Source organism: Aedes aegypti, chromosome 1 (genome assembly GCF_002204515.2).
Source record: "Aedes aegypti strain LVP_AGWG chromosome 1, AaegL5.0 Primary Assembly, whole genome shotgun sequence".
NCBI lineage: Eukaryota > Metazoa > Arthropoda > Insecta > Diptera > Culicidae > Aedes > Aedes aegypti.
The window spans coordinates 57,387,812-57,415,385 of record NC_035107.1 but is presented as its reverse complement, the minus strand read 5'-3'; the positions used below and the strand labels follow the sequence as shown (position 1 = coordinate 57,415,385).

General features: G+C 42.4%; 1 protein-coding gene across 1 annotated transcript in view; it reads right to left on the bottom strand.

Moving 5' to 3' along the window:
• Nucleotides 1–6,288: 6,288 nt before the first annotated feature.
• Nucleotides 6,289–27,574, bottom strand: part of LOC5571976 (coactosin-like protein) — a 72,920-nt gene continuing 51,634 nt past the window's right edge. The window contains exons 2-3 of the mRNA XM_001660031.2: nt 7,376–7,699; nt 6,289–7,252 (exon numbers count right to left, since the gene is read on the bottom strand). Of these exons, the coding sequence (XP_001660081.1) occupies nt 7,136–7,252; nt 7,376–7,699 (441 nt within the window). The 3' untranslated portion in view covers nt 6,289–7,135. The remainder of the gene's footprint in view (nt 7,253–7,375; nt 7,700–27,574) is intronic.

Sequence of the window (27,574 nt, the reverse complement as noted above, 5' to 3'; positions counted from 1 at the left end):
GAAATGCTTTCACATAACCTCAGGAATCCCGCAAGGTTCCATCCTGGGTCCGGTGTTATGGAATGTCATGTACGAAGAGGTGTTGAGATTAAAATTCCCGGCGGGTGTGGTCATCGTTGGCTTTGCCGACGATATTACGCTGGAGGTCTACGGTGAATCGATCGAAGAAGTGGAATTGACTGCAGCCCACTCGATCGCAATTGTGGAGGAGTGGATGAGCTCCAGGAAACTGGAATTGACTCACCACAAAACTGAGGCGGTTGTTGTCAACAACCGAAAGTCGGTGCAGCAAGCGGCGATCAGTGTAGGCGACTGCACGATCACTTCGAAGCGCTCCGTCAAACACTTGGGGGTGATGATCGGCGATAAGCTTACCTTCGGTAGCCACGTTGATTATGCCTGCAAGAGAGCCTTGTCGGGGCAGGTTGTTCGGGGCAGGTGGAGGCCCCTTCGTCAGCAATCCCAGCTGGTGCTAGCTGATAGGGCCTGTGCCTTCAGTAGGTCAAATTGCGAAGCCCGCAATATCAGTTCTTGATACCTGCGGTGCAGCTGGGCGCGGGCGTAGTGGTCGACCCTGCCCGCCTTCAGCGGACAATGGGAGGTGAGGACCACCTTGGGAAGCTGGCAAAGCGCCAGCATGCTACCTTGGTGGACCCTCCTAAGCGTGTCATCGATGTTCGTTGCTGCATGGCTGCGCAGCTAACCTGGAGGATGCGATGTGCAATAGCTCCTCTACGAAGCAATGCCTTCTTGGTAGTCCCGGAGAGATGAAGGGTTTGGCGGCAATGGGAATGGTTTAGTGGCTCGGGGGTGTAGTCCTGTTTACTGCTTGCATGTAGTAAATGGTCCCCAATTCCACACTCCGGGACCTTGGTCCGGAGTCTGTTGAGCAGATTATCCCCCCATTGCTTAGAAGGAAAAAAAAAGACTGTCGGCAGTCAGCATTGTCTTCTCCGATCGTTCCTTGAGATGATACAGATTGCCTTGCCGTTCGCCAAGAATGTGCGTTTATCTGTTCTTGAGGATCTTGCATGACTTCTGATCGAAAAATACTGATAAACCTTGATCGGTGATCTTGCTTACCGATAGAAGATTCCCAGCTTGCTCCGGAACGTAATAAACTTGAGTCAGCTTGATATTTATCGGGTTTCATCGTTGACGCCTTGAAACATGCCTATGCCAAATGCCGTTGAACCTGATCCGCTTTCTGTCCGCTACCGTAATACTCATTGTTGGTCATGGACCCACAGTCCTCCATCTGAATCACCGGTATCTGCAGCAAGACACGTTTCGTCAGTAGTGGCTATCTTCACCTTCTGCTTCGGTTTCTTCTGATCAGCAGCCTTGCTGTTCTTCGCAAGCTTCTTGCAATCACGACGAGTGTCTCTCCTTGTTGCCATAGTGGCACGTTACTTTCGGTTTTCCAGATGACGGTCCCGTAGATTCGGCACCGGTTCGCAGTAGTTTTTCTGCCGCCTGGTGCTCTTCGCGACGTCTCCACTCCTGAAACTTGCCCTTAACGAATTTGAGAGTAAGATCCTCCTCTGACCGATTTTCCAGTTCCGTGACCAAGCTCCCGTATGACTCCGTACACTTGAAAACAGCCTTGCCACGACCAGATTTTTCTTCATTTCTTCCCCCATCGCAGTCAGTCAGATGGTCCGACATACTTCCACCTTCCAGTAACCGCTGCGAGCTAAGCTTCCGTAACACATGGACCTTGCTTGAGAGGGATGACCGGTCATGGTACTTCTTCAAGCTGTCCCCCATGTTATTTGCCGTTGCAATTCAAATGATGTGAGATAGCTGACCATCTTCAATCGACATTCGCTCGGCACCATCGCACCATCTTCAATCGGTTCCGTATCGACGGCCTTCAATTCTACCTGGATCAACACCAACTTCCAGACTGGATAGTCTACGTTGTAGCAGCAACAAAGAGCCACAATCCGAACTGTATTGACGAGTGGCATCGGAGGCTGAGGCATGGTGACACTGAAGCCAATTTGGAGGCAGAGAGACAAAAAAATAGAAATTTGCATCAAGATTCTTAAAAAAAAATTCTAAAAGAATTGCTCAAGCACAGTGCATAGGCTGGTTTTAGCGGGTCGTCTTTGGTGCGTCATCCCCGCATTCCCTGAGTTACCTTCTCAGGGGATCTGTTTGCCGATTTCCCCCTTGTAAAAAAAAACACTGGAGATCTACGGAGAGGACGGAAAGGTTACAGTATTTGAAGATGGTAAAATGAGTTTAAAGAAGACGAGGATTAAGATGGAAGCACTATCAATTACGATTTGATGTAGGAGCCTACAGTCCGACGTTCCGAGCGGAGCACTAAGGGAGTGCCACCACCGAAGTATCGAGTGGATATGCTGACCGAAAGTTCGACGTCCAAATAGAATAAAGAGCCTCTATCATAGCCGACCGTCCAATCGGAGTGAAACCCGTAGGCTGTCGGTGGATCTTTAAGAAGAAGCAGGACGCAACAGGAAAGGTGATCCGGAATAAGGCACGTCTAGTAGCACAGGGCTACACGCAGGTTTATCGCGAGGACTTCGACGAAGTGTTCGCGCCTGTAGCGAAGCAGGTGACGCTCCGTGTACTTTTGACAATCGCTGAATGAAACGACATGCTGGTGAAACACATCGATATCAACACCGCTTATTTGTACGGGACGCTTGATTAACAGATTTGCATGAGCTTGCCACCTGGAATCGAAGCTGGAAGTGCGAAGACCGCATGCCTACTGAAAAGGAGCCTTTATGGACTGAAACAGTCAGTGAGAAAGTGGAACCAGCGGATCGATGGTATAATGAAGACGATGGGCTTCATGGCGTCGGATGCGGATCCTTGTCAACATCGAAACGGTAAGACAACTTGCATCGTTCTCTATATAGATGACATGTTGGTGACGTGCTCGAGCAAGGAGGATTACGTCGAAGTATTGAAGAGCCTGGAAAGGGAGTTCAAGCTAACCGAACTAGGAGACGTTCATAGCTACCTCGGAATTGACATCGAGAAGCGCGGTAAGAAGTAGGTACTACCTGAATCGATCGGTTTACATACGACAGTTGGCTGAACGGTACGTGATGCATGAAGATACATCCGACAATAGTAGGAGGGAGAAAGGCTTCCGAACAACGAGAAGTGCCATAGGAGGTTTATTGTGTTTAGCCGTGACCACCAGCCCGGACATAGCACAACACTTAATTCGAGATTTGTCAATCAAAGGGAAGATCAACGCGGAATATTGTTCGATTACGGATATGCTTGCCGATATGCTACCGAAGCCATTTAACCGAGTGAAGTTGGAAGATTTCCGGTCGAGAGTTGGCCTGATCCCATGTTGAGGACTTTCGAGAGAAACTGTCTTGTGGGATTCAAGAAACGTTGTTCTACCAAAAGCTCATCCCGCAAAGGCCTGGTGCCGAGTGCCGAGATGTGAAGGGATAAGTATTGGAGCTTATTGACGGACGAACGTAAGGTGATCGAAAGGTGGAAACAGCACTTCGATGAGCGTCTGAATGGTGCTGAGAGTGCAGGTATTGAAGGTAAGTTAGCAGCAACAGAGTTGCTGAGCTAGTTGCGGTATCAGTCAGTAGCCTGCGGTGAGAAAGGAAGACTTTGTAGGTTGTGAAGTTTTCAACAAAACCAAGGAATTAGTACACGTGTTATTGTTATTCACATAGGTACACGTCAAAACTTTGAGTTTGGCTCAAAAAATATAATTAAAAATACAAGGAGTTGTGTTTGATCCTTCGACCTTGACGCTTGCTCCTGCGGGGGCCGGCGATGAGGGCAAGATCAAACATGCGTTCGATTAGTCTTTTTTGATCTTTCGACGTTGACGCTTGCTCCTGGGCAGTGCGTCAAGAAAGCCCGAGCAGGCGTCAGTTGTTTTCCCTCTCGAGTCGCGCGCCTATTTTCTCTGAGTGCTTTTATATAGCCGAGCAAACGAGTGAAGCTGAAAGTGAATTGTTGCTGCTCAAGGATGACGGATCAATTGGTGAGCTCGTTTCATGCTACTATTTCTAATCTGTAAAATATGTATGACTGCACCTTTAATTGTTACAACGGTGAGACGTAAATATGATTTTTCAACAAACTATGAATGGTTCGTCACTGTGAGTGTCGACATAAACTCTGATTCATAAATTATTTATGCCTTATTTTTTTCAAAACACCTTCTTTTTACCTTAATTTTTGTAATTAAAAAAAACTTTGAATGGTTCGACACTACAAGTGTAGACTTGCGAAAGGTACACTTCATTCAACAAACTTTGAAAGGTTCGTCACCTCAAGTGTCGGCATATTTTTTCTCTTTATAGATATTGTTCATATCAAATGAAAATATTATATTTACATATAAGCATGTCATATCTCACAAATAATTATTTGTCATGGTCTAATCGCTTATCAAAGTGAATCCTGTGACCCAACGATCCTCCCCATTAACAATCATCCCTCCCAGTAACCTTTGTGGAGATGCAGAGGCAAACACGGTCTCCAAATAGCAAAGGTTACACACTAACATTCCTTCCCTCAATCGCACCTGACTGCAAGGACGTGGCCGGCGCCGTTATTGACCATGTATAAATAGAGGCACTGAATTATGCACACTGAAGAAGATTATGGCCAATCCCAGCCGAACTTCTAGTTGATTCTTTGTGCATTTTCACTGACTTCGGTCAATCACGGAATAGCAACCATTGATATGTGTAGTCAGTCTAAGCCAGTGTTTCCCAAACTTTTTCGACTTTCGCCCCCTCGAGGCCAATATTTTTTGGAATCGCCCCCCTGATGAATGGTTCATATACAAGTTCATATATTTGAATTAATCTATATACTGTACTAAACATTTGATCAATATTATAGAAAATTATCAAGTTTACTCGTATATTACTACAAAAGTGTTAAAAATATCAAACATATTTGCTTTGGAAACAATATACACTCCACAAAACGGCTTTAATTCATCGTTGGAACCTGATTTTGTCAGCCAAATATTCAGAGATTTGTTAATTAAAATATTTGTACCATAATAAATAAGAATGGTAAGAAAAAGTGCAAACTAAATAACAAAAAAAGGGTACAACATATTTTTCTCTGTGAAAAACTATAGAAATATTAAAAAAAATCTTTATATTGAATGCTAGTGATCCTGGAAAACTTCGTCTTGCCATCAAATCATAAAACTTCCTAAACAAATTTACAGATTAGTTTTCTTACGTTTTCCGACTATTCTAGAGATTTTATTAAACTTTTTCTTCGGGCGATTACTTTAAAGTCCAGAATAAATGCAACAGTGAAAGTGTTTCGAATCCATTGATCCGTTCTTAAGCCAACTCATGGCATACAAAACTTTTTCACTTTTTTATACAGATTGAGTATTGTGGGCTTTGTGTCCAGTGGATAGTATCGTCAAGCAGTGATCGCATCGTGTCATGAGGTGTGGGTTCGATTCCCGCTTCAGCCATTGACACTATTCACCAAAAAAATTTCACGGCTGTGCCACTGGAGCATGCTTGTCCGTTGTCTAGTGTTAAGTTACAGTCTGTGCAGCTAAATGTCTGGGGACGGTGTCAATGTGTGTTATCAATGCTCTCCGTATCTTGAAATCATTCTGATCTTGAGAAAACCTAAAATTCTTAAAACTCATATGATATGAACAAAATCTGAATGCATAACACAAATATATTCTTTTGAAAATCATCAAGTGTTGTCTAGAATAAATTAAAATTGCCATGCTTAGATCAGAGGTATATTCGATCTAAGGTGAAACTAGAAATAGTTTAGAATGAAATTGATTGTCCTTCAGAAGCATTAGCATACATTTCTATCAAATCCTGTGTCCTCCGAACGTTATGAGTCATTTTTCAATTTCTCCCATACTAGACTTTTCGCCCCCTTTACTGGATTTTCCGCCCCCCAAATTCTGTTTTGAAAATTTTCGCCCCCTTCGTCGAAAAAATCGCCCCCCAGGGGGCGAATTCGCCCACTTTGGGAATCACTGGTCTAAGCTAAGCTAAGCTGTGTAGTTTTCAACAAAACCAAGTTTTAGTAAGTGATTCTAATCAAAGACAAAATCAAGAATTAGGTTCAAAATGGGTACCATATCTTGAAACAAATTTGGTCTCTCGACACCAAGGTTCAATAGACTGCAGTAAACATTCTGAACTTTGCTGTTTTACATCACGAGTCATGCAATTTCAATCAAATATGCCTCTTTTGGTGTTAAACACATTGTTGAATTTCGGTATGGTTTAGAAGCTTCTACAAACCATTGGCTTTATTTTATCGGAAATTTTCCGTCTACATATATTTATTCCGTCTCAAAAAACTACGACGCTTCTACCTGGGGGGTGCACCAGTGACGACCTTTGTCACAGTTACACAATCGTCTTCGTCGTATCAAAAAAACTGCTTCCATATCGTCAGGCACCTCTCTACTACACACTACACGCATGTCTCATCGTTGTTCTATACACTTGCGTAAAAAATAGGGTTGGTTTCAAAAACAGAAATCTGCGATTGATCTTCGTCATTCTGAGCGCCGTAAATGGGAGTTTGATTTTGCATGTTCTCTTCCTAACCTTAACAGTTTGGCTCTCGTTCACCATTTCTCATTCGTCAGTCACAGCATATGATTGATGGAATTATACGGGAACGAACGTTGCGATTCAATAAGAATTCTTTTTGTTGTTTTGCTTGCGTGTACACTTAATAACTAGATCAATTAGTATGATAATATTGCAATGTTTCCAATATTCGTTTGATGCTTATACTCATTGATTATGGTGTCATCATGAATGCAGGAGGGGGGAGGACCTCTCATGATGGGGCGTTGTAGCTAAGGGGGGGATTACTAGGACTGCGTGTAAACAACCTCCAAAAGATGATTTTCGTTTTGTCTCAAATTCGTTCAAAATCACAATTTTGGTTAAATTAATGAAGTTTATAAATAGGAAGTTTAACTTTAGGGGAGAGGGAGTGGGGAAGACCGTTTCTCTGCAACTGTTCTCTTCTTAACTACTAGTTTTTTTTTAGTGGGTGAGTGGATGTGATTATTGCGTTGCAGATTGTCGCAAGAGGAGGACAGGAAATGGGGGGAAAGCGATAATTCTAAAGCGTTGTTCTACAGCTCGCGAACGCCGGTACCGTAGTTCGCTCCGCCGGCTTTGTTTAGGTGCTCTTTGAACATCATGAGGTCTAGGTCGTTGCTCGATTCCACTTGCAGCTCGACGGCAAAGTTCTGAAAGGAGAATTGTGTGATGATTTCGTTCAGTGTATGAGGTAGTTTGACAGATGAGGCTAGGGATGTCGAATTGTTCGAAAAATCGAACGTTTTGGGACATCTCCAAGCTGATCGACTTACATTGATCACATCCTTGATAATGGACTTGTCGGTGGACATCTTGGCTCGCTGCATGACGCCGACCTCCGGTCCGATCCAGGTGACGAACATGAATTTGCTCCGCTTGGACATCTCGTCGCCCATCTGTATCCGGATGTAGCCGAAGGCTCGCTCGTTGTCGTGGAACTGGGCGCAGAACTCGTCGAAGCCGATGCCCTTCTCGGAGCAGACGATCTTGAGGCCGTCGAATTTGAATACCGCCCACTCGTTGTCGGTCAGGTTCGATCGGACGTCCTCGTACGCTTCCCGGATCGCGTCCTTGTCGAGGGATGTGGGGAGGGCCATCTGGAAAAGGGACGGAGGAAAGATACGTTTGAATAATCTTGTTTGAGGATAAATGTTTACGTTGTGGATGAAAATGAATCTTAAGTCACGAAATACAAGTGTTTTGGGCTTATAAATTTACTTCCAGTTAGCCTTTACCCATCAGTGCATTTCTGGATCATTTCTTCCCGGTTACCACGATCAGTGGGTCAGTATGTGGGACGACTTATGCGCAACGGTCACAACCGAGTGACGTCCGTCGAAAGCAAACGTTTTATTTTCCGTTTTCATGCAAAACATATGGCGTAATCCACGCCATAATATTGCACAACCATGTGACCATTGGTGGCGGACTCCGGTGCAGAACTATCCAAGTGTGCGCTGGAGGCACGCGATTCTTCAACTCTCGATCGGACTCCCGCATCCGCCGCCGCCGACGCAGCCTACTCTGCTCTGTTTGAGTGAGTGGTCATTCGAGGAAAATTCTTCCGTGATGGTTACGAAAGTGAAAAGCGCCGCTTTAACTTTCCTTTTGTTTGCCTTGCGCGGCGCCACTAAAACCGCAATTGGGTCCTAAAATTTGTAATGAAATCTTGTTTTTATTTAATAACACGAAAGAACATGTTACTGTAACTACTTTAGCAATTTTTTCCCGCTCAAATAATGGCTATATCATGTTTAAACTTTAATTTAAAAATTTGGTCTATTAATGAACCTTGACACTTTTGATCATGTTTGACGTTCGCTTAGTCGACAAAAACACCACAGGGGTTTTAGTTCGACCACTGGGGTTGTTCCTATCTGACATATCGTAAGGAACACGGAAAACAAAATACACCCAATATTTGAGTTTAAGCCAAAGGATGTGACAAAATCTAAAAAAAAAAATTTTGAGCTTAAACCAACGGAAAACATTAGAAAATTGAGTAAACATGTGTTTTTGGCCTAAACTTAAGCGTTTGGCACTAAAATTGGGACAGGTCTTTAGGACCCTATTTCCACTCCATTGATCGGGTAAGTGTGCGGCCATTAGAAATAATGAAAACAATATTTTCGCACGCATTTGCGGGGTTCGGTTTCAGTGGTTTCGATTGAGGTAACAGCTAATTTGACAGTTTCATTAGACAAATATGGCCGCCGCAGTCGCCAGTGGAGCGTACGGTCCGTGCGATCACGTGCTTGCGGTTGTTTCGCGACAAAAGTGAGGTACATAACCTTCTGTAAAAACGATCCGAACAACGACGAAATAAAGACATAATAGTTGAGTTCAGAACGGGTACCACTACTAGTACTACAATCGGTCCCTTGCTACTAGGCTAGGAGAAGTGGATGAACAAGGATGAATCTGTCATTCAAATACTTGTCAAATTTCATACAAAATCTACTTTTTCTCAGCGATAAGTTCATCCCTCATTCATGCTAGGTGAACCACTTCCCCTAGCCTACTACTCAGTACCCAAGTTTGACAGATCGCAGTACATTTCTCACAGCATCCTTGATTCTATTACCTCATATGCTATAAAATTGTGGACATTAAAGCCTTTATTTCCGTCTTAGATCCAAATCCACGTGAAGTTTTGATCTTGATGAACGAAAAGCAGCGGAGATGATTATAAGATAGCAAGGGGAAGGAAGATATGACGCTGCGAGCCGCTTACGGTAAGGGGTAGAAAAAAAAAACGGAGCAAAAATTGGCGAAGAATTCCAACCATCGTTAACCGTTAGGTTAGCTTGAACACACAGCAACAGCCCAACAACGAGCAGCGTGTTGTTGGTTGATCCGAAAAAACAGATAGGTACAAGAGAGAGAAACGTGGATTGTTTTGCATGATATGCGTGTTCGAGCAGAGAAGCACACGAAGGAAAACAATCGATCGCAACCGCAAGTGAGATGAAGACTGCGAAGGCTTCTGGGCGTGGTGCGCTATCCGTGGAGTACCATCTGTCCCGACGAACGGTAGCAATCGCAGCAACCCGTTCCGTTTCGCTCACGAGCGGGTCAAAAAACTCCCAAAAATGGAATCGATTCGACTTTGACAGCCAGCTACGGTGAGGTACTAGATTGATTGCTCCATTTCATGGCATGCTTGATTGGGGTTTGCATTGCATGACATTCGTCATCATAATGGCGATAATTAGCGACCATTCACCTGTTTTGTCAGTCAAATGACGTTCATTTACGGTACGTATCGTTTCTTTTCCTCTTTCCAGATTCCTCTAACGTCAAATTAGAGAGGTAAGCGATCTTTGCTTTCTTCTTCAATACGTCAACCGCGTATACACATACGTCCCTACAATAGCGGAAATGCAAGTACGTCACCACCCTCGATGATCTTGAGATTCTTTCCCCCTGACCACGTGACCCTGAACCGGGCCGTCGAACGACGCGACCGCAGTCGATCATCGCCCGGCCAGGGTTCTTTGCGCCATAATTAGTACCTTATAAGTAGGTTGGCCATATGGAGGAACTCTCACTCTCGTCGCTCACGTGTGTTCAATGCGTACCGTATCGGGTGCGTTTAGTGCTTCACGCGTAGACAGTGCGCAAACATATGGCGACCAGAAAACGAAAACAAACCGGCGAAAAGCCTCCATTCTGGGGATTAAATATTGAATGAAGCGGAACAAATTTGCATTTTCGCAGCTAGAGCGTCGTTAAATCAAAGACGAAATAAAAACGTTCGCATGTTCCTAGCAGTTGTCCAAATTTTATGACACGTGAGGTGATAGAGCAATATCTGTTCTGTAAAAAGTGAACTGCGATCTGTCAAATTTGGTTACTGTGTAGTACTAGAAGTGGTACCCATTCTAAGCCCGACTACAATGTCTTCATTTCGTCTTCGATTGAATTCCTTTCGTCCATTTCCAACGCGGCACAGAATTTATTTCGCACCGCCATCATCGTCGCCTTGAGGACGATCGATGGATGATTGTTTTTGTTTTTTTTTTATGACGAACGGATGTTGGCCGCCGCGTCGCTGTCGCACGTCGACATGCGTGCGGCGGCGGCGGCGGCTGTGACTTATGGAATCCGCGCATCGGATTCTTTGTTACGGGCATGCATGCATGACGCATCCCATCCAAGTATGCGGCGTGCAATTTGCCAGCGCGCGTTCCCTTTCCCTTTCGATGTATTTTCATTATGCCGGTTCCTCGCTAATGAGAGTGGGAGCGGACGAATAGTTCAGCCGGAATGGTGTGTGTTTGTGTGTGGGAATGGTGTGAATAGCGTATTGACTGACTTTTATAAGCTGCGGCGGTAGCGTTGGGTGTAGCGATTAGCGGCGTGATTAATGGGGGGTGTGTTGCATGTCTAGGAAAAGTTAAGTGTTTTCTTTCAAGTTCAGAAAGCGGTGAATGTTGGGACTTGACTTTCGCACCCCTCGGTTTGACAGCTGTGACATTTGAGCTGGGGATCAAGCAGGCGAGAAATGTGGACTAATGTTCTGGTACTACAGCGATTATTCAACTATTTCTTTCGAATGCGATAATTACTGTTTTGAGGCTTTCAATGCTGTTCTCATTTCATCGAGAAGCGAACGTGACATTTCTTCCGAATGGATCTCGTCACGTGTTTAGGGTTTCGGTTCGTTTAGGTTCTTACCGGCATTTTCACTCATAGGTGCTCTGTTGATTGTTTCTACAGACATGAGAATAGACACCATTCTACCAGGTTCGTTCCACTCGGGCCCAACTTGGGTGCCACTTCTAGTACTGCATTTGGTCCCTTGGTACTGCAAAAGGTACTTAAGTTTGACATATCGCAGTACACTTTTCACGGCATTCTAGATGTTGCTCTATTACCTTATGTGCCATAAAATTTTAGGCAATTGCAAGGGACATGGAGGTCTCTATTTGTCTCTGATTCTACTGTGAAAACACTTGTAACAATATGTATGAGATTAGAATCATGGTAGAAACTACCGATAGAAAATTACAAAATGAAATTTGAATCATATCTGCAACTGATTTCAGTTGCGTAATGAATATTACAACACTTGTTTAGGGATATTCAGTTTCTTACATTGAAAATTGAACAAGAATCCAAAGTTTCACAATTGTCCGTGACCAACACGTTTAAAATTCATATGGAAATCACTTTTGAATCACCCCTCGACAAATTTTACTTCGGGACGAGTTGTCATTATGTTAATTGAAATGTCATTGAGTCAACGGATTGAAATCTGTTTTAATCATTTACAATATCAATATTGAGATATTGAAGTGCAATAAAATCGTGTTAAGGCTCACCCAAATCGACGCGATTATTTTCAGCGACAGCGACGACAAATCGCCGCGATTTCGCCGTTGTGTCACTGCAAGCACTCTTATATGAAACCATCTATCTAGACCAATTCGACCAAAATCGCTGCGAAATCGCGTAGCCGTGATTTAGGCACGCTCATAAAATTGGCTGCATGTACAAAAAATGCACGAAATCGCTACGACTTTTCGTCGCTGTAGCTGAAAATAATCGCGTCGATTTGGGGTTGCCTTTATACTTAAAAATGTGCTCTTTCGCTTCTCCTAGAAGCTTGGAAAGCTTCTCTCAAAAGCTTGGAGAGCTTATCCCAGAACCTTGAGAAGCTTATCCTTGCAGCTTAGGAAGCTTCTCTTAGAATCTTAAGAAGCTTCGCCTAAAATCTTTGGAAGCTTCTCATTAAAGCTTGGAAAGCTTCTCCTAGAAGCTTGGGAAGCTTCTCCTAGAAGCTAAGGAAGCTTCTCGTAAAGGCTTGGGAAGCTTCTCCTAGAAGCTTGGGAAGCTTCTCCTAGTAGCTTGGGAAGCTTCTCGTAAAAGCTTGGGAAGCTTCACCTAGAAGCTTGGGAAGCTTATCCTAGAAGCTTGGGAAGCTTCTCCTAGAAGCTTGGGAAGCTTCTTCTAGAAGCTTGGGAAGCTTCTCCTAGAAGCTTGGGAAGCTTCTCCTAGAAGCTTGGGAAGCTTCTCCTAGAAGCTTGGGAAGCTTCTCCTAGAAGCTTGGGAAGCTTCTCCTAGAAGCTTGGGAAGCTTCTCCTAGAAGCTTGAGAAGCTTCGCCTAAAATCTTGGGAAGCTTCTCCTAGAAGCTAGGGAAGCTTCTCCTAGAAGCTAGGGTAGCTTCTCCTAGAAGCTTGGGAAGCTCTCCTAGAAGCTTGGGAAGCTTCTCGTAAAGGCTTGGGAAGCTTCTCCTAGAAGCTAGGGAAGCTTCTCCTAGAAGCTTGGGAAGCTTCTCGTAAAGGCTTGGGAAGCTTCTCCTAGAAGCTTGGGAAGCTTCTCCTAGAAGCTTGGGAAGCTTCTCGTAAAAGCTTGGGAAGCTTCTCCTAGAAGCTTGGGAAGCTTCCCCTAGAAGCTTGAGAAGCTTCTCCTAGAAGCTTGAGAAGCTTCTCCTAGAAGCTTGGGAAGCTCTCCTAGAAGTTTGGGAAGCTTCTCCTAGAAGCTTGAGAAGCTTCTCCTAGAAGCTTGGGAAGCTCTCCTAGAAGCTTGGGAAGCTTCTCGTAAAGGCTTGGGAAGCTTCTCCTAGAAGCTTGGGAAGCTTCTCCTAGAAGCTTGGGAAGCTTCTCCTAGAAGCTTGGGAAGCTTCTCCTAGAAGCTTGGGAAGCTTCTCCTAGAAGCTTGGGAAGCTTCTCCTAGAAGCTTGGGAAGCTTCTCCTAGAAGCTTGGGAAGCTTCTCCTAGAAGCTTGGGAAGCTTCTCCTAGAAGCTTGGGAAGCTTCTCCTAGAAGCTTGAGAAGCTTCGCCTAAAATCTTGGGAAGCTTCTCCTAGAAGCTAGGGAAGCTTCTCCTAGAAGCTTGGGAAGCTTCTCCTAGAAGCTTGGGAAGCTTCTCCTAGAAGCTTGGGAAGCTTCTCCAAGTAGCTTGGGAAGCTTCTCGTAAAAGCTTGGGAAGCTTCTCCTAGAAGCTTGGGAAGCTTCTCCTAGAAGCTTGGGAAGCTTCTCCTAGAAGCTTGGGAAGCTTCTCCTAGAAGCTTGGGAAGCTTCTCCTAGAAGCTAGGGAAGCTTCTCCTAGAAGCTTGGGAAGCTTCTCCTAGAAGCTTGGGAAGCTTCTCCTAGAAGCTTGGGAAGCTTCTCCTAGAAGCTTGGGAAGCTTCTCCTAGAAGCTTGGGAAGCTTCTCCTAGAAGCTTGGGAAGCTTCTCCTAGAAGCTTGGGAAGCTTCTCCTAGAAGCTTGGGAAGCTTCTCCTAGAAGCTTGGGAAGCTTCTCCTAGAAGCTTGGGAAGCTTCTCCTAGAAGCTTGGGAAGCTTCTCCTAGAAGCTTGGGAAGCTTCTCCTAGAAGCTTGGGAAGCTTCTCCTAGAAGCTTGGGAAGCTTCTCCTAGAAGCTTGGGAAGCTTCTCTTCTCCTAGAAGCTTGGGAAGCTTCTCCTAGAAGCTTGGGAAGCTTCTCCTAGAAGCTTGGGAAGCTTCTCCTAGAAGCTTGGGAAGCTTCTCCTAGAAGCTTGGGAAGCTTCTCCTAGAAGCTTGGGAAGCTTCTCCTAGAAGCTTGGGAAGCTTCTCCTAGAAGCTTGGGAAGCTTCTCCTAGAAGCTTGGGAAGCTTCTCCTAGAAGCTTGGGAAGCTTCTCCTAGAAGCTTGGGAAGCTTCTCCTAGAAGCTTGGGAAGCTTCTCCTAGAAGCTTGGGAAGCTTCTCCTAGAAGCTTGGGAAGCTTCTCCTAGAAGCTTGGGAAGCTTCTCCTAGAAGCTTGGGAAGCTTCTCCTAGAAGCTTGGGAAGCTTCTCCTAGAAGCTTGGGAAGCTTCTCCTAGAAGCTTGGGAAGCTTCTCCTAGAAGCTTGGGAAGCTTCTCCTAGAAGCTTGGGAAGCTTCTCCTAGAAGCTTGGGAAGCTTCTCCTAGAAGCTTGGGAAGCTTCTCCTAGAAGCTGGGAAGCTTCTTCTAGAAGCTGGGAAGCTTCTCCTAGAAGCTTGGGAAGCTTCTCTCCAGAAAATCGAAAAGCTTCTCTCTAAAGGCTAGGAAAGCTTCTCTACAGAAGCTGGGAAAGCTTCTTTCCAGAGGCTGGGAAAGCTTCTTTCCAGAGGCTGGCAAAGCTTCTCATTAGAAGCAGGAAATTCTTCTCTGGAAAAGCTTCTCTCCAGATGCTGGAAAAGCTTTGCTCCAGAAGCTGGAAGAGCATCGATCCAAAAACTGGAAGAGCTTCTAAACAAAAGCTGGGGAAACTTCTCTCCAGAAATTGGTAAAGCTTTCCTCCAGAAACTGGAAAAGCTTCTCTCCAGAAGGGATTCTAGAATAATCTATTTTTTAATATATGAAAATTACTTCGTAAACCTATCTTGTAAGGTATTATAAAAACACCCACATTCAAGTTACTTTATACATATTCTTCAGAAAATTTATTTTCAAACTCAAAGACAACCGTAATTTTTCAAGTGATTTTTTAGAGTTATAAAAGTTTACAATAATTCTTATAAAAGTAGATTACAGCATTTTTTTGCGGGCGTTAATTTAATCTTGTGAGGGAAATTCTCTAAGAGTTCATGGGAAAACTCATGTTTAAATTTTTGAATGAGTTTCTAATGGAAATTCTGGAATTCTTCCAATGTTCTGAGGAAATTTTCTTAGCAATATCAACGGAAATTTCCTCAGACGCTTGTTCTAGAAATCTAGAAATTCCGCCAGTAAATACTCAGAGATTGCAACATGCATTGCTCCAAGAACTCTACGAAGTTTTTCCCCACAAGTTTCTACGGGAAATGCTTAAATCAATCAATGGATGATTTTCAGTGATTTGGGAGAAATATCTAGATCACTAATCCTGAAAATGCAATTCATGATGAAAACCATAAATTAACTCTCAAAAGTGTTGTCAGATGTATCTCTGAGATGCATTTCATCAAGGATCTTTTGAGAAATTCCTCAGTATAGAGATCCAAGTAGGAATTCATGGTATAACCTAATGAGAAGCTTCCAGGCTTCAGTATAGAAGCTTCCAGGTTTTCGATGAAAAGCTTCCAGGCTTTTGATGAGAAGCTTCTAGGCTTCTGATGAGAAGCTTCCTGGTTTCTGATGAGAAGCTTTCAGGCTTCTGATGAGAAGCTTCTAGGCTTCTGATGGGATGCTTCCAGGTTTCTGATGAGAAGCTTCCAAGCTTCTGATGACAAGCTTGCAGGTTTCTGATGAGAAGCTCTCAGACTTCTAACGAGAAGCTCCAGGCTTCAGATGAGACAGGCTTCCGATGATGAATTTTTAGGCTTCAGATGAGATGCTTACAGGCTTGTGATTCGAAGCTAGCCGATTTCTGATGAGAAGCTTCTAGGCTTTGGAGGAGAAGCTTCCAGGCTTATGATGAACATTTTCTGATGAGAAGCTTCTTAGTTTCTGATGCATAGCTTCCAGGCTTCTGTTGAGATGCTTCCAGGCTTCTGATGATAAGCTTGAAGACTTTGATTACAGAACCAGTAATTTTGTCGTCAAAATCAGATACCTCTCGTTGAAGAACTCTTCCCAGATGCTTGGTCAAGAATCTAGAGCAATTTTGGATTGTTCCTCACAATTTCTTAATGCCTCTAAACGTAACTTGGAAAACAATTTCAATATGTTATGCTTACTACCCAAAAAAAAAACTGTGGCTTTAGCGGTATCAAGATTTTTAAATATTCTGATTCTACTTCAAAAATTGAGCCTGAACCCAAAATTTCATAACTTTTCGTGTCCTGGAACTATTTTTAAAACACGTTTGAAGTTAGTATCGAAATCTCTTTTGAATCATCCCTCGGCAAGTTTTACTACGGGACGAGCTGTCATTATCTAAATTGAAATGTTGAGTCTTCAGATTGGAATTTTCATTATTCATTTATAATGTCAAAATTAAGATATTGAAGTGCAATAAATTTGTGTTATGCTTAGAAAATTGTGCTCTTTCGATTCAGCCATGAAAACCAGTAACTTTTTCATCGCTAAACAACCCAATTCAGTGCAGGAAAGTTGGCTGTTTCAACAGCCTATTACGATGAGAAATTGTAAAATAGTAGTTTTTGCAATTCCGTCGTATATGAGCCTACTTTTTATCTAGGAGATGAACAATATAATGGCCTACTTTTCCTACCAGATGAAGCAGTGCTGAAAGGTGTTACTTTTCAGTACTGTTTTTGGAGGCGTCAACTATTGAATAAGTGTTATCACACGTCTCTTCTCTAATTGCTCTGGATTATTCAAACACCTTTTTGACTAGTTTCTAATTCTACATCCGTTGGGCTATCCAAATTCGACTTAGAAGAAACATTCTGATTAAGAATAGGATCGTCTGGCGGACGTAGAAGATGTAGTTAAGTAAGCAGGTTAACTCACAAAAAATCCGGATCTTTCTGCGTTGGCTCGTGCGGGCCTCATCTGCCAACATGAGGAGCAACTGTGTATAAAATATGGCAAAAAATGCATGTTAATGCAGCGTATTACCTGTTCCGCATGAAGTTTAAATGTGCTACAGATGGAAGTGTGAAAATTTGTGACAGTCCTGTGTGAACAGTATCATAGCCTACGTGATTAAAAACTCTGGTTCGATACTACACGTGGATGTTTGTCCATGTGGGTTGTCTTCTGTTTCTAGAAATAATCCAACTAGAACGGCATTTTTCGTTATTGCAAAAAATGATGTATGCAACGCGTTGCAAAACTCGATTTTTTCAGCACTCGTATGTATCCAACTCGGCAAGCTTCGTTGGATAAAAGTACAACTCGTGCTAAAAATATCATCATTTTGCAACTTGTTGCTTAAATAATTATTACGGAACAATTTGCAGAACTCGATTTTTACAGCACGAGTCGTAATAACTACGACGAGTGCTGTAAAAATCGAGTTCTGCAACGAGCTACGTACAACATTTTCTGCAAATTCGTAAGACCACTTGAGGGTATCAGAAATTATATCGGAATGCAATCACCATTATTTTACAATTTCTGAAAAATTATTGTGTTATGATTCATTACGCAACTCAAAACAGTTGCGTAATGAGAAAGCGTTGCGTAATAACTATGAATCGATGCACGAGTTCATTATTTGACGTTTGAGCGGTGCCGTGTTATTTATGTGGCCATGGTAACCAGTGAATTTGGCACCGCTCAAACGTCATATTAGTGAACTGGTGCATCGGTCCATTCCCGCACTGCATACTTCAGTGCAGGAAAGTAGGCCGTTCCATGACAGATTGGCGTGACGAAAAACAGCCTATTACGATGAGAAATTTAAAAAATAAAGTTTTGAAACGTTATGGACCGATGCATGAGTTCACATATGACGTTTGAGCGGTGCCAAATTCACTCGTTTTCATGGTCACGTAAAAATTACACGGCACCGTTCAAACGTCAACGAGTGAACGTGTGCATTTGGTCCATTTGGTCCATTATTAGGGGCCTAAAAGTTTTGATAAAATTTTGTTGTACAGCGTGTTCTTGCTACAACTTTTTCAAATTTTCCCGCTCGAATAGCGGCTGTATCATATTTAAACTTTTGTTGCGATGAATTTGTGGTGAAACTGGCTACACAGAGGTGTTTGCATATAGCTTTGTGAAAATGTATTGGATTGGATTAGTTGTAGATTTAAATAGAATAAGAAAGGGTGGCGGGTTTGTTCCTCGAGGGTAATTGTAGAAGAAATCAGAATGTTAGTAATTTTGTTCTTTATTTTGTATGCAATAAGTATATTTTGTTAATAAATTTTAGCTTTGAAGCTGTGTACCATAAACACTGCTGTCGAGAGGTTTTTCATTCAAACCAGAGGTAACGATCCCCCAACAACTTTAATTTAAAAAATGGGTTCGAATTTGAACCTTGACATTTATGATCATGTTTGATGTTCACTAAGCCGACAAAATCGCCACTGGAATTCAAATTTTGAACACTGGGGTTGTTAGATAGGATCTGTCATTTCGGAAGGGACACGGAGAACAAAATGCACCCAAAATTTGAGTTCAAACCAAGGAGTGTAATCACTAAAACTGGAATAAAATATGTTTTGGACTTAAATCAATGAAACACATTTAACAATTGAGTAAACATGTGTTTCTGGCCTAAACATAAGCATTTGGTACTAAAATAGGGTCCTAAAGCCCTGTTCCGATTTTAATGCCAAACGCTTAAGTTTAGGCCAAAAACACATGTTTACTCAATTTTCCAATGTTTTCCGTTGATTTAAGTCCGAAAAACATTTTTTTATGTGTTTTTAGATTTTGTCACACCCTTTGGCTTAAACTCAAATTTTGGATGAATTTTGTTTTCCGTGTCCTATCCGAAATGTCAGATAGGAACAACCCCAGTGTTAAAACTAAATCCCCTGTGGTGTTTTTGTCGACTAAGCGAACGTCAAACATGATCTCAAGTGTCAAGGTTCATTTATGGACCCAATTTTAAAATTAATGTTTGAATATGATATAGCCGTTATTTGAGCGGGAAAAATTGCTAAAGTAGTTGCTCTTTCGTGTTGTTGAATAAAAACAAGATTTTATCAAACATTTTAGGACCCAATTGAGATAGGACTTTAGGATCCTATTGCTGTTGCTACACTGAAAAACAAGAATAGTTACAGAATTTCTAATTTTTTAGTATTTTATGGTTATTTCCAATCGATAAACTTTTTAGCTTGAATGGCTGTCTGGTTCTCTAGATTTGTGCTTTTAAAGATTCATGGTATGACTTCGGTTTATGTTTACCTAATTCATGTATCGAATTCTGGCGATGACGAAAAGAGAAATACAGATTTTAATTACTTAGAAAAGGAATGAAAGATGACATAGTCTAATGTTAAGCGCCATATTGGACGCCATCCGCGCTGATATCACAACGCTACGCTTTATTCGCACCACTTCAGGGGAATCCCTTCATATAACACAACTGCGTTACGCAATTTATTAGCTACGTATTTGTCCAAGATCTTCACAGAAAATTTTCAATCCTCGCAAACGCTTGTGCAAACAGCATTATCACAGTAATTATTATCAAGGTGCAGTCGCTCAACTCGGCTCAGTCTTATCATCGACAAATAGAGTGCTGCAGTAACACCGGTTATTTCAAAGTGTCTCCACTTTGCTTTTATGGAGCGTCAATTTCCTGCTCGTTGCAACTTTCAATGCCATCTCAGCGAAAACAAGCACGTGTTACTCAATCCTTATCCTCCGACAGAGGGTGTTAACTCTTTCCGACTCACCAACACTCTAAAAACGTGTGAGGCAACACTCCCCTCGGGAAAAATTGCATAAGATTGATATCAACACACAAAATCATCAAACAAATTACGTTTTTCTCCCATTTCGGCAGCCCAATCTCGATGGATCTCTGCGTAACATGCACTCATCAGATAACAATTCAAACAACACGGTTTCGGAAACACACAAAGCCGGCTGAACAACGCCGAAATTAAATTCGAGAAACCGTTTGCGAAATATCCCGTTTTCGCGCGCTTCCGTCGTCGGTCGTCCGTCCGTAAACAGGGATGCCAAGCCGTTTTTTTTACAAAAAAATCTGAATTCTTTTGGAAATTTTGTCTGGAAGATGTCTGGCTTTGGTATGTTATATATGGAGAACCTTACAAATTCACTACAAATTTTTATCTGGATCTTCCAGATTTTCGAAAAATATAGCCTTGAAAATCTGGAAGGTTGGCAACGCTGGTGGTGGAGAAAGTCGAATCGATGGCAGGGACCCCATCAGAAAAGACGGTCACGTCACGATCTCCATCCAGCTCCACATCCGTCTGAATGTCGCAAAGCCTGCTTCGATTGACGAACCTGCTTTGATCTGTATGCTTTTGGCACCCGTGTTTCGTCGTCCGGCCGTCGATAGTCAGGGTCCATCCATCCCCCCGTTTCATACTTTCTGCTCAACTGCGCCCGGTGTATAATTGTCACATAAACATCAGCGTCAATTAAACGAGAGTTTGAATTCGTTCGCCACCTCGCTTTGATTGACCATTTCCCGGCAGCAGAGACGCGGTCAAGTCGACAGTCTCACCTTTTCGTACGTACGAAGAAAAAGAGCGGATCGTGATCGCCGTTGTTTTTGTTGTTGATCACGACAATGGCGCGTCGCTACGCGGCAGAAGCGGCGGCGATGATCATCATGATGATGAGCCTGCGTTGCGCTGCGCACCTCAACAAAGTAGTAGGCCCTGGCTGTGGGCCTACTACGCTAAGCGCTAAATTCATCAATCTTGTGCGCTCGGTGATGTCTATTTTACACGCACCGGGGTTTTGTTTAAACTTTCCTTTCGTTTTGTACCGAGACCGAGCGCTGATGATTGGACCGGTCCCCGTCTCTGATCGAAGTCGCGCAAATGCGATGCAGTTTAGTAGAGATGTTGGAATTTCTCCGGATCTTACTCCGGTTTTTTCGTTGTTTTGCTGCTGTTGTTGTTGTTTTTGGTTTTTTGTGCAGTAGGCTCTGACTTCGATGCCGTGCCGCATCGGTGAAGAATTCCAGTTGAGCACGCAGATCACGTGCAGCCTCAAGAGACCGTTTATTTTTCGCTTGATTAGAGCTGGTCTTGGCCCCGAGCGAGACGAAAGTTTGCTTTCTTTATAGCGCCGATGATGCGCCGAAAGTTTGGTTATGGGCTGCCCACATTCCACGGCCCCGCGGACCGACGTGGATTCGGGTTTTTTGCAAGGTGAATCAGGCTAAACTTAAGTGAAAGAAAGCCATTCGATTTGCGTAGCCCTAGATTGTTGATTGATTTGTGTTTTTGACTGCGTAGTCAATTCATTTGGACATTTAAACGATCATTCGTTCGTTTCTGACATAAATTTGTGTTTTACCTCCACAATGATTTTGTACTGAATCCAACTTTGATGCAATAATTTCGATTGTAAACCTTTTTCTTTTCATGTTGTTTTGCATTTCCTATCTTAGTTTTTCCTCAATAGCCTATTTCCGTTAGATCTGACATACATTTTTTATATTTTTGATTAAAAATTCGTTTTATTCTTGACGATTTTATTGATTTAGTTGATTTTACTCTCAATCTTCGTATGAACTTTTGAAGACTGAGTTATTATTTGCAAATTATGTTAGAATTTTTAGAACTCTTTAATATACGTTCGGCTTGCAACATGACAGTTCGTCATGTCCATTATTCACACAGATTTGTTCACTATGCAGAGCTGTGCCATTGGAACTTCTTGAAAATGGAACCTGTGAAACTTCTACTTACTTTAGAAAACAAACATTTATTATCGTGTTATCTTATTTTTCAATGCGATATTTGAAAACTAAGGCTGTGAACCGTTTCACCAAACGTTAAAAGAATGAACTTTTAGTTAAAATTTGACACTTCGATAGTTGTTTTCTCCTGGGATGATTGAGTTAAACTTCACAGTCGACCCAATTCAGTTCTGACAGTCGAATATTATTTCAGAACAAAGTTGACAGATGGGTAGTTATTCTCAAATTATCGGGAGCAGAGAATAACTTTTGAACTGTCAACTTTAACCGTGCTCCAGAGCAGGGTTTTTATTCTATCTTTATTAACGAGATTTTTAGCCCTGGGCTAGTTCATCTCGGGACCAACGGCTTTACTTCCCTTCCGAAGGAAGTCGTCACTACTGAGATTTTTAGTGACTATCTCGGGGATGGGATTCGATCCTAGGTCCGAGCAGGGTTATTTTCAATCGGAGGGGAAATAACTATCGAATTGTCAATTTTAACTAGAAGTTAAACGAGTCGGTGAAACGGTTCACAGCCTAAAATGATGAATCCAGTTAAAAAGTAATTTGCTCACAAACTTTCAACCTTCAATCCTCGCTTTACATATGTCTAGCACCGATTTGATTCCGAATCGACCGAACTTAATGAACACTCCAACATTCCGGAATGGAACGACACGTCATCGCCTTTTCCCAAAAAAGGTGGTGTGCTGTCTAGTGCAGTAAATTTTATGGTCCGTCCTCAGCCATAGAACATAAAACACATTAGTTGGCGGAGCGAGTGAGCGGATCTGACTCACTTTGCCATTCAGGGATACGGAGGTGCTAGGTTTGGATCGGGAAAGCGAAGAATCAAAGAATTTTCCTTCGCGGAGCAGACTGTCAAGTGGTAACAGCTGTATGTGAATCATCGTAATGATAGCGATTGTTTCTTTGTATCTGCTTGATTTTTGTCATTTCAAATTGGATTTTCGATATTTTTGTACTATTACAGTACCTACACTTTTTATATTCGTGCAACCAGGGCTGATCAATGTCATGAATATCACGTGACTTTAACAATTGAATATTGCTAATAATATCGTTCCTCTTTGAAAAAGTCATCGGAAAATGTGTTATCCGGTCACCTTTTCCGGATGGCAATATGTGCCGATGAGATATTTCGCATGCTAAGTTGCTATAAGCATTTTGATTTTTCCAAAATTTTGACATTTAACAGCAACACATTTGTGATTGATTTTTCGAAATGAAATATGATAACTGCAACAGATTGACGTCAACGACTCGCCAAAAGGACTTTTCACGAGATGTTTCAAATCACCTGGTTTTGAAGCACTTTGACAGCTCAACTATGAAGATGACAGTCCTCCACCGATGTAAACAAATAGGCTAGGGGAAGTGGTTGACCTAGGATGAACGAGGGATAAACTTATAGCCGAGATAAAGTAGATTTTGTATGAAAATGGATCAATGCACGAGTTCACTATTTGACGTTTTAGCGGTGCCGTGTTATTTATGTAACCATGGAAACTAGTGAATTTGGCACCGCTCAAACGTCAAATAGTGAACCCGTGCATAGGTCCATTGACAAGTTTTTGAATGACAAGTTCGCTACCTTTTGTAGAATGATAAAGGATACCAACATACAATTTGTTCATAAAAATGAGGATTTTTTTTTGTGCGAAAAATAATGCTTAACTTTGACAAACAGTTTTTCTTATGCGTTTTTGGAAATAAATATTTAGTTTTTTAACTAAAAGCATTTTGTAAGATTTTATTTTTTCATAAAGGCCGGTTTGCTACTGGTATCAGGTATCAGGTATCAGAAGGCCGGCTCCAAAGGCACGTTCCCCACCAGTTGGGAGATTTGTGCCATCGCCATATTTGAGCCTATTTCATCATCTACCCGATGGGAGAGGAAAGGGAAGGGAAAGATGGGAGGAAATAGGAGTGGGGTCCCTTGAAGAGGGAAGATCGCATAAGCGAAATGAGAGCATGTAGCTCCATACCACAATGGGTTCGAACAGCGCCCTAAAAAGGGCACTGCAAAACGCATGAGCGTAAAGAGAGCCTATAGCTCATTACCACAGCGGGTTAAGAATAACAGGATGTCCTGAAGATTCAGGCTTCTGTATTCAGTTTCACTTAATAAGTGTTTACCAAGTAATTGGAATCGCATTTGCGCAAAAACTGGACAGTTACATATCAGGTGATACGAAGTTCCATAATCGGAGTCACAACTATCACACACAAATGAGTCAGCACGCTGAATATTTGCCATGTGATAGTTGAGTCGGCAGTGGCCTGTCAACGCTCTGACCAAGAGACTGCAATTCTGCTTTGACAGATTTGTTAAATACTTCGCCACCTTTGGAGATGGCTCAGTAATATACAATTTTGTTTGACGACACGACTCCAAACTATTCCAATATTGCTTGTGCTGAGTTGCCGCCCAAGAGTTTATCTGAAGCTTCACCCAGCACTTCGAAATTGGAATAGCCGGCTCAGGGCCAATGAAGTCATGCGATGCTCCATCGCGAGCTAGCTCATCAGCCAATTCATTTCCAGCGATGGAAGAATGGCCAGGTACCCATACAAGGTTTACAGAGTTGACTGAATTCAGTTCCTCAATTTGAGTTCGACATGCGATAACAAGCTTCGACCTTGAGTTGGCCGAAGCAAGAGCTTTTATAGCAGCCTGACTATCTGAACAGAAGTATATGACTTTACCCATTACGCGCTGTTGAAGTGCTGATTGCACTCCACACATAAGAGCAAATATTTCCGCCTGAAAAACGGTGCAGTTTCTACCAAGTGAGTAAAACTGATTCAGCCTTAGCTCACGAGAATATACTCCTGCACCAGCTCTACCTTCAAGAAGGGAGCCATCAGTGTAACATACTATATTGTTTGATATACTTCTTTCCAAATAGCCAGACGTCCACTCTTCCCGTGAAGGGAATTGTGTGGTAAATGTCCTGTAAGGAAAGTTACAAGCAATTGTGAGATCACTTGGAGCAAGGACAATTTTGTCCCAATTCACCAAAAGTGGAAACAACGAAGTGTGTGTAGATCTACGATTCACTGGATTTTTCTCCAGTAGATCCAGTACCCATAAACGGTAAGAGCAAGAAAGTGCTTCTTGTTTAAGATATATGTGTAGTGGCGCAACGTCGAAAAGGGCCTCGAGCGCTGCTGTGGGAGTTGTAGAGAACGCACCAGACATCGCCATCAAGCACATCCTTTGGAGATGACCCAATTTTGACTGGATTATTCTCACTTCACCCTTTTGCCACCACACAAGACATCCATATGCCAATATTGGTCGAACAACTGTTGTGTAAATCCATTTGATATATTTGGGTTTGAGGCCCCAAGTTTTACCAAAGGTTCGCCGGCATTGACCGAAGGCCATGCAAGCTTTTTTGACTCTGAAATCAATGTGAGGTGTCCATGAAAGTTTGGAATCTAGAATGACTCCGACATACTTTACTTGATCAGTAACATTAATCTCAGTGCCAAAAAGACGTAAAGGTCGAATTCCATCGCGGTTTCGTCTTTCCGTAAAAAGAACAATAGATGTTTTATTCGGGTTAACCGAAAGGCCATATTGGCGACACCAACTCTCGACTACCTGAAGAGCACTTTGCATCAGGTTGAATAGGGTGCTTATGCACATACCAACTATCAGAGCTAGATAGTCGTCGGCAAATCCATAAGTTGGAAAACCGCAATTATTGAGTTGCCTCAATAGCGTATCTGCTACGAGATTCCACAAAAGTGGTGACAAGACTCCCCCTTGGGGGCATCCGCAAACACTCAATTTTCGAATCGCTGCTTGACGCAATGTCGAGAAGAGATGTCGGTTTTTGAGCATTTGATGAATCCAATTGGTAATCATTGTAGGTAGCCCATGGTTTCGTGCGGCTTCCAATATGGCATCGAAAGACACGTTATCAAAGGCACCCTCAATATCCAAGAAAACACCCAAGCACGATTGCTTCTGAGCGAATGCTTTCTCGATATCGTATACAACTTTGTGTAAAAGAGTCACAGTGGACTTTCCAGATTGGTAAGCATGTTGATTCACATGAAGAGGCATGTTTGCCAAATAAACATCACGGATGTGATGATCGATAATCCGTTCCAGACATTTCAGAAGAAAAGAGGTCAGACTGATTGGTCTAAAACTCTTCGCTTCCTCATACGACGCACGTCCTCCTTTTGGGATAAACTTTACAGTAATATCACGCCAGGATTTGGGAATGTACCCGGTAGCAAAACTGCTTACAAGTAGCTTTTTCAAAACATGTTTGATAAACTCAAATCCCTTTTGGAGCAGAACAGGATAAATCCCATCCGCTCCTGGAGATTTGAAAGGAGCAAAACTATTAAGTGCCCATTGAATCGATTCAGTAGTTACAATACTGCGAGCCGAGGCCAGAGACTCGTAACTACATGAAAAGACATTTGGTTCATCCGTAGATGCTATGTCCACACATCCGGGGAAGTGTGTATTGAATAAACATTCTAAAACTTCTTCATCGGAAGTTTTATATCCTGCAAATAAATAATAAAATAATATGTTAATCCGTCCACAGTCCAGGAAATCTCTCCTCTGCACCAACTGCAGCCAGTACTTATAGCTCAGAAATACCGTAGGTACGAACAGATAAAAGGTACCAACTCAAAAGGTAAAATAATTAACATCACTTGAGATAGGTAGACATGACAGTCCTTTCCCCTTTAGAAACTTTCTAATAACTCTTTAAAAGCCATTTAGCCAATTTTATCAACTCATACAACGAACAATCGAGAATATATCCAAAGAATTCCACGATCTTATCTTAAATACGTAAATTTGCTAATTCCATGACTATAACATTCAAATCATTGGATTTTACTGCTCAACATTACATTTGACAATTCGTCAACACTAAAGAACAATTTCGTTCATCTCAATACAGCAATCGCTTCACAAAAGAACAACTATTTTCACAATAAACGACAATTTCGTCAGCTCTGAAGAACAATTTGGTTCAACTCAAATCGGCAATTTCACCACACTTTCAAAAATAGATACAATTGGCAATTCGCCACCCCAAAGAAAATCGATTATCTTCAACACACGTTTCCATGATCCTCGTCTCCACTTTTATATCCTGCAAATAAATAATAAAATAATATGTTAATCCGTCCACAGTCCAGGAAATCTCTCCTCTGCACCAACTGCAGCCAGTACTTATAGCTCAGAAATACCGTAGGTACGAACAGATAAAAGGTACCAACTCAAAAGGTAAAATAATTAACATCACTTGAGATAGGTAGACATGACAGGAAGAAGTAAAGTCACCATTAGGTAAGCGAATTTCGTTCACTTGGAAATCCTTAGATTTTGCAAGAATTTTGTTCAACCGACTGACTTCACTCAAACTGGAAACATTTGTACAAAGGTTTTTCCAGCCGGATCGTTCAGCAGAACGAAGAGCCTTCTTGTAAGCCTTGCGAGCTGACTTGAACGACTCTGATCCAGCTGAACGGCGTCTGTTCCAACTCCTTCTACATTGTTTCCTGAGTCTAGTCAGATCGGAATTCCACCATGGGGTCCCTCTTGTAGTCTTTACAGACCGCAGAGGACATGCTTCTTCAAAAGCTTCCATAATGTAGGATGTTGTAGTATCAACGGCATCATCCAGATCACTTGGATTTTCAATGGACGGAGAATATCCATGAAATTTGGTCGCAACCAATTCAATGTAGAGTTCCCAGTTTGTTGACCGGGGATTCCTAAAACGCAAAGTCTG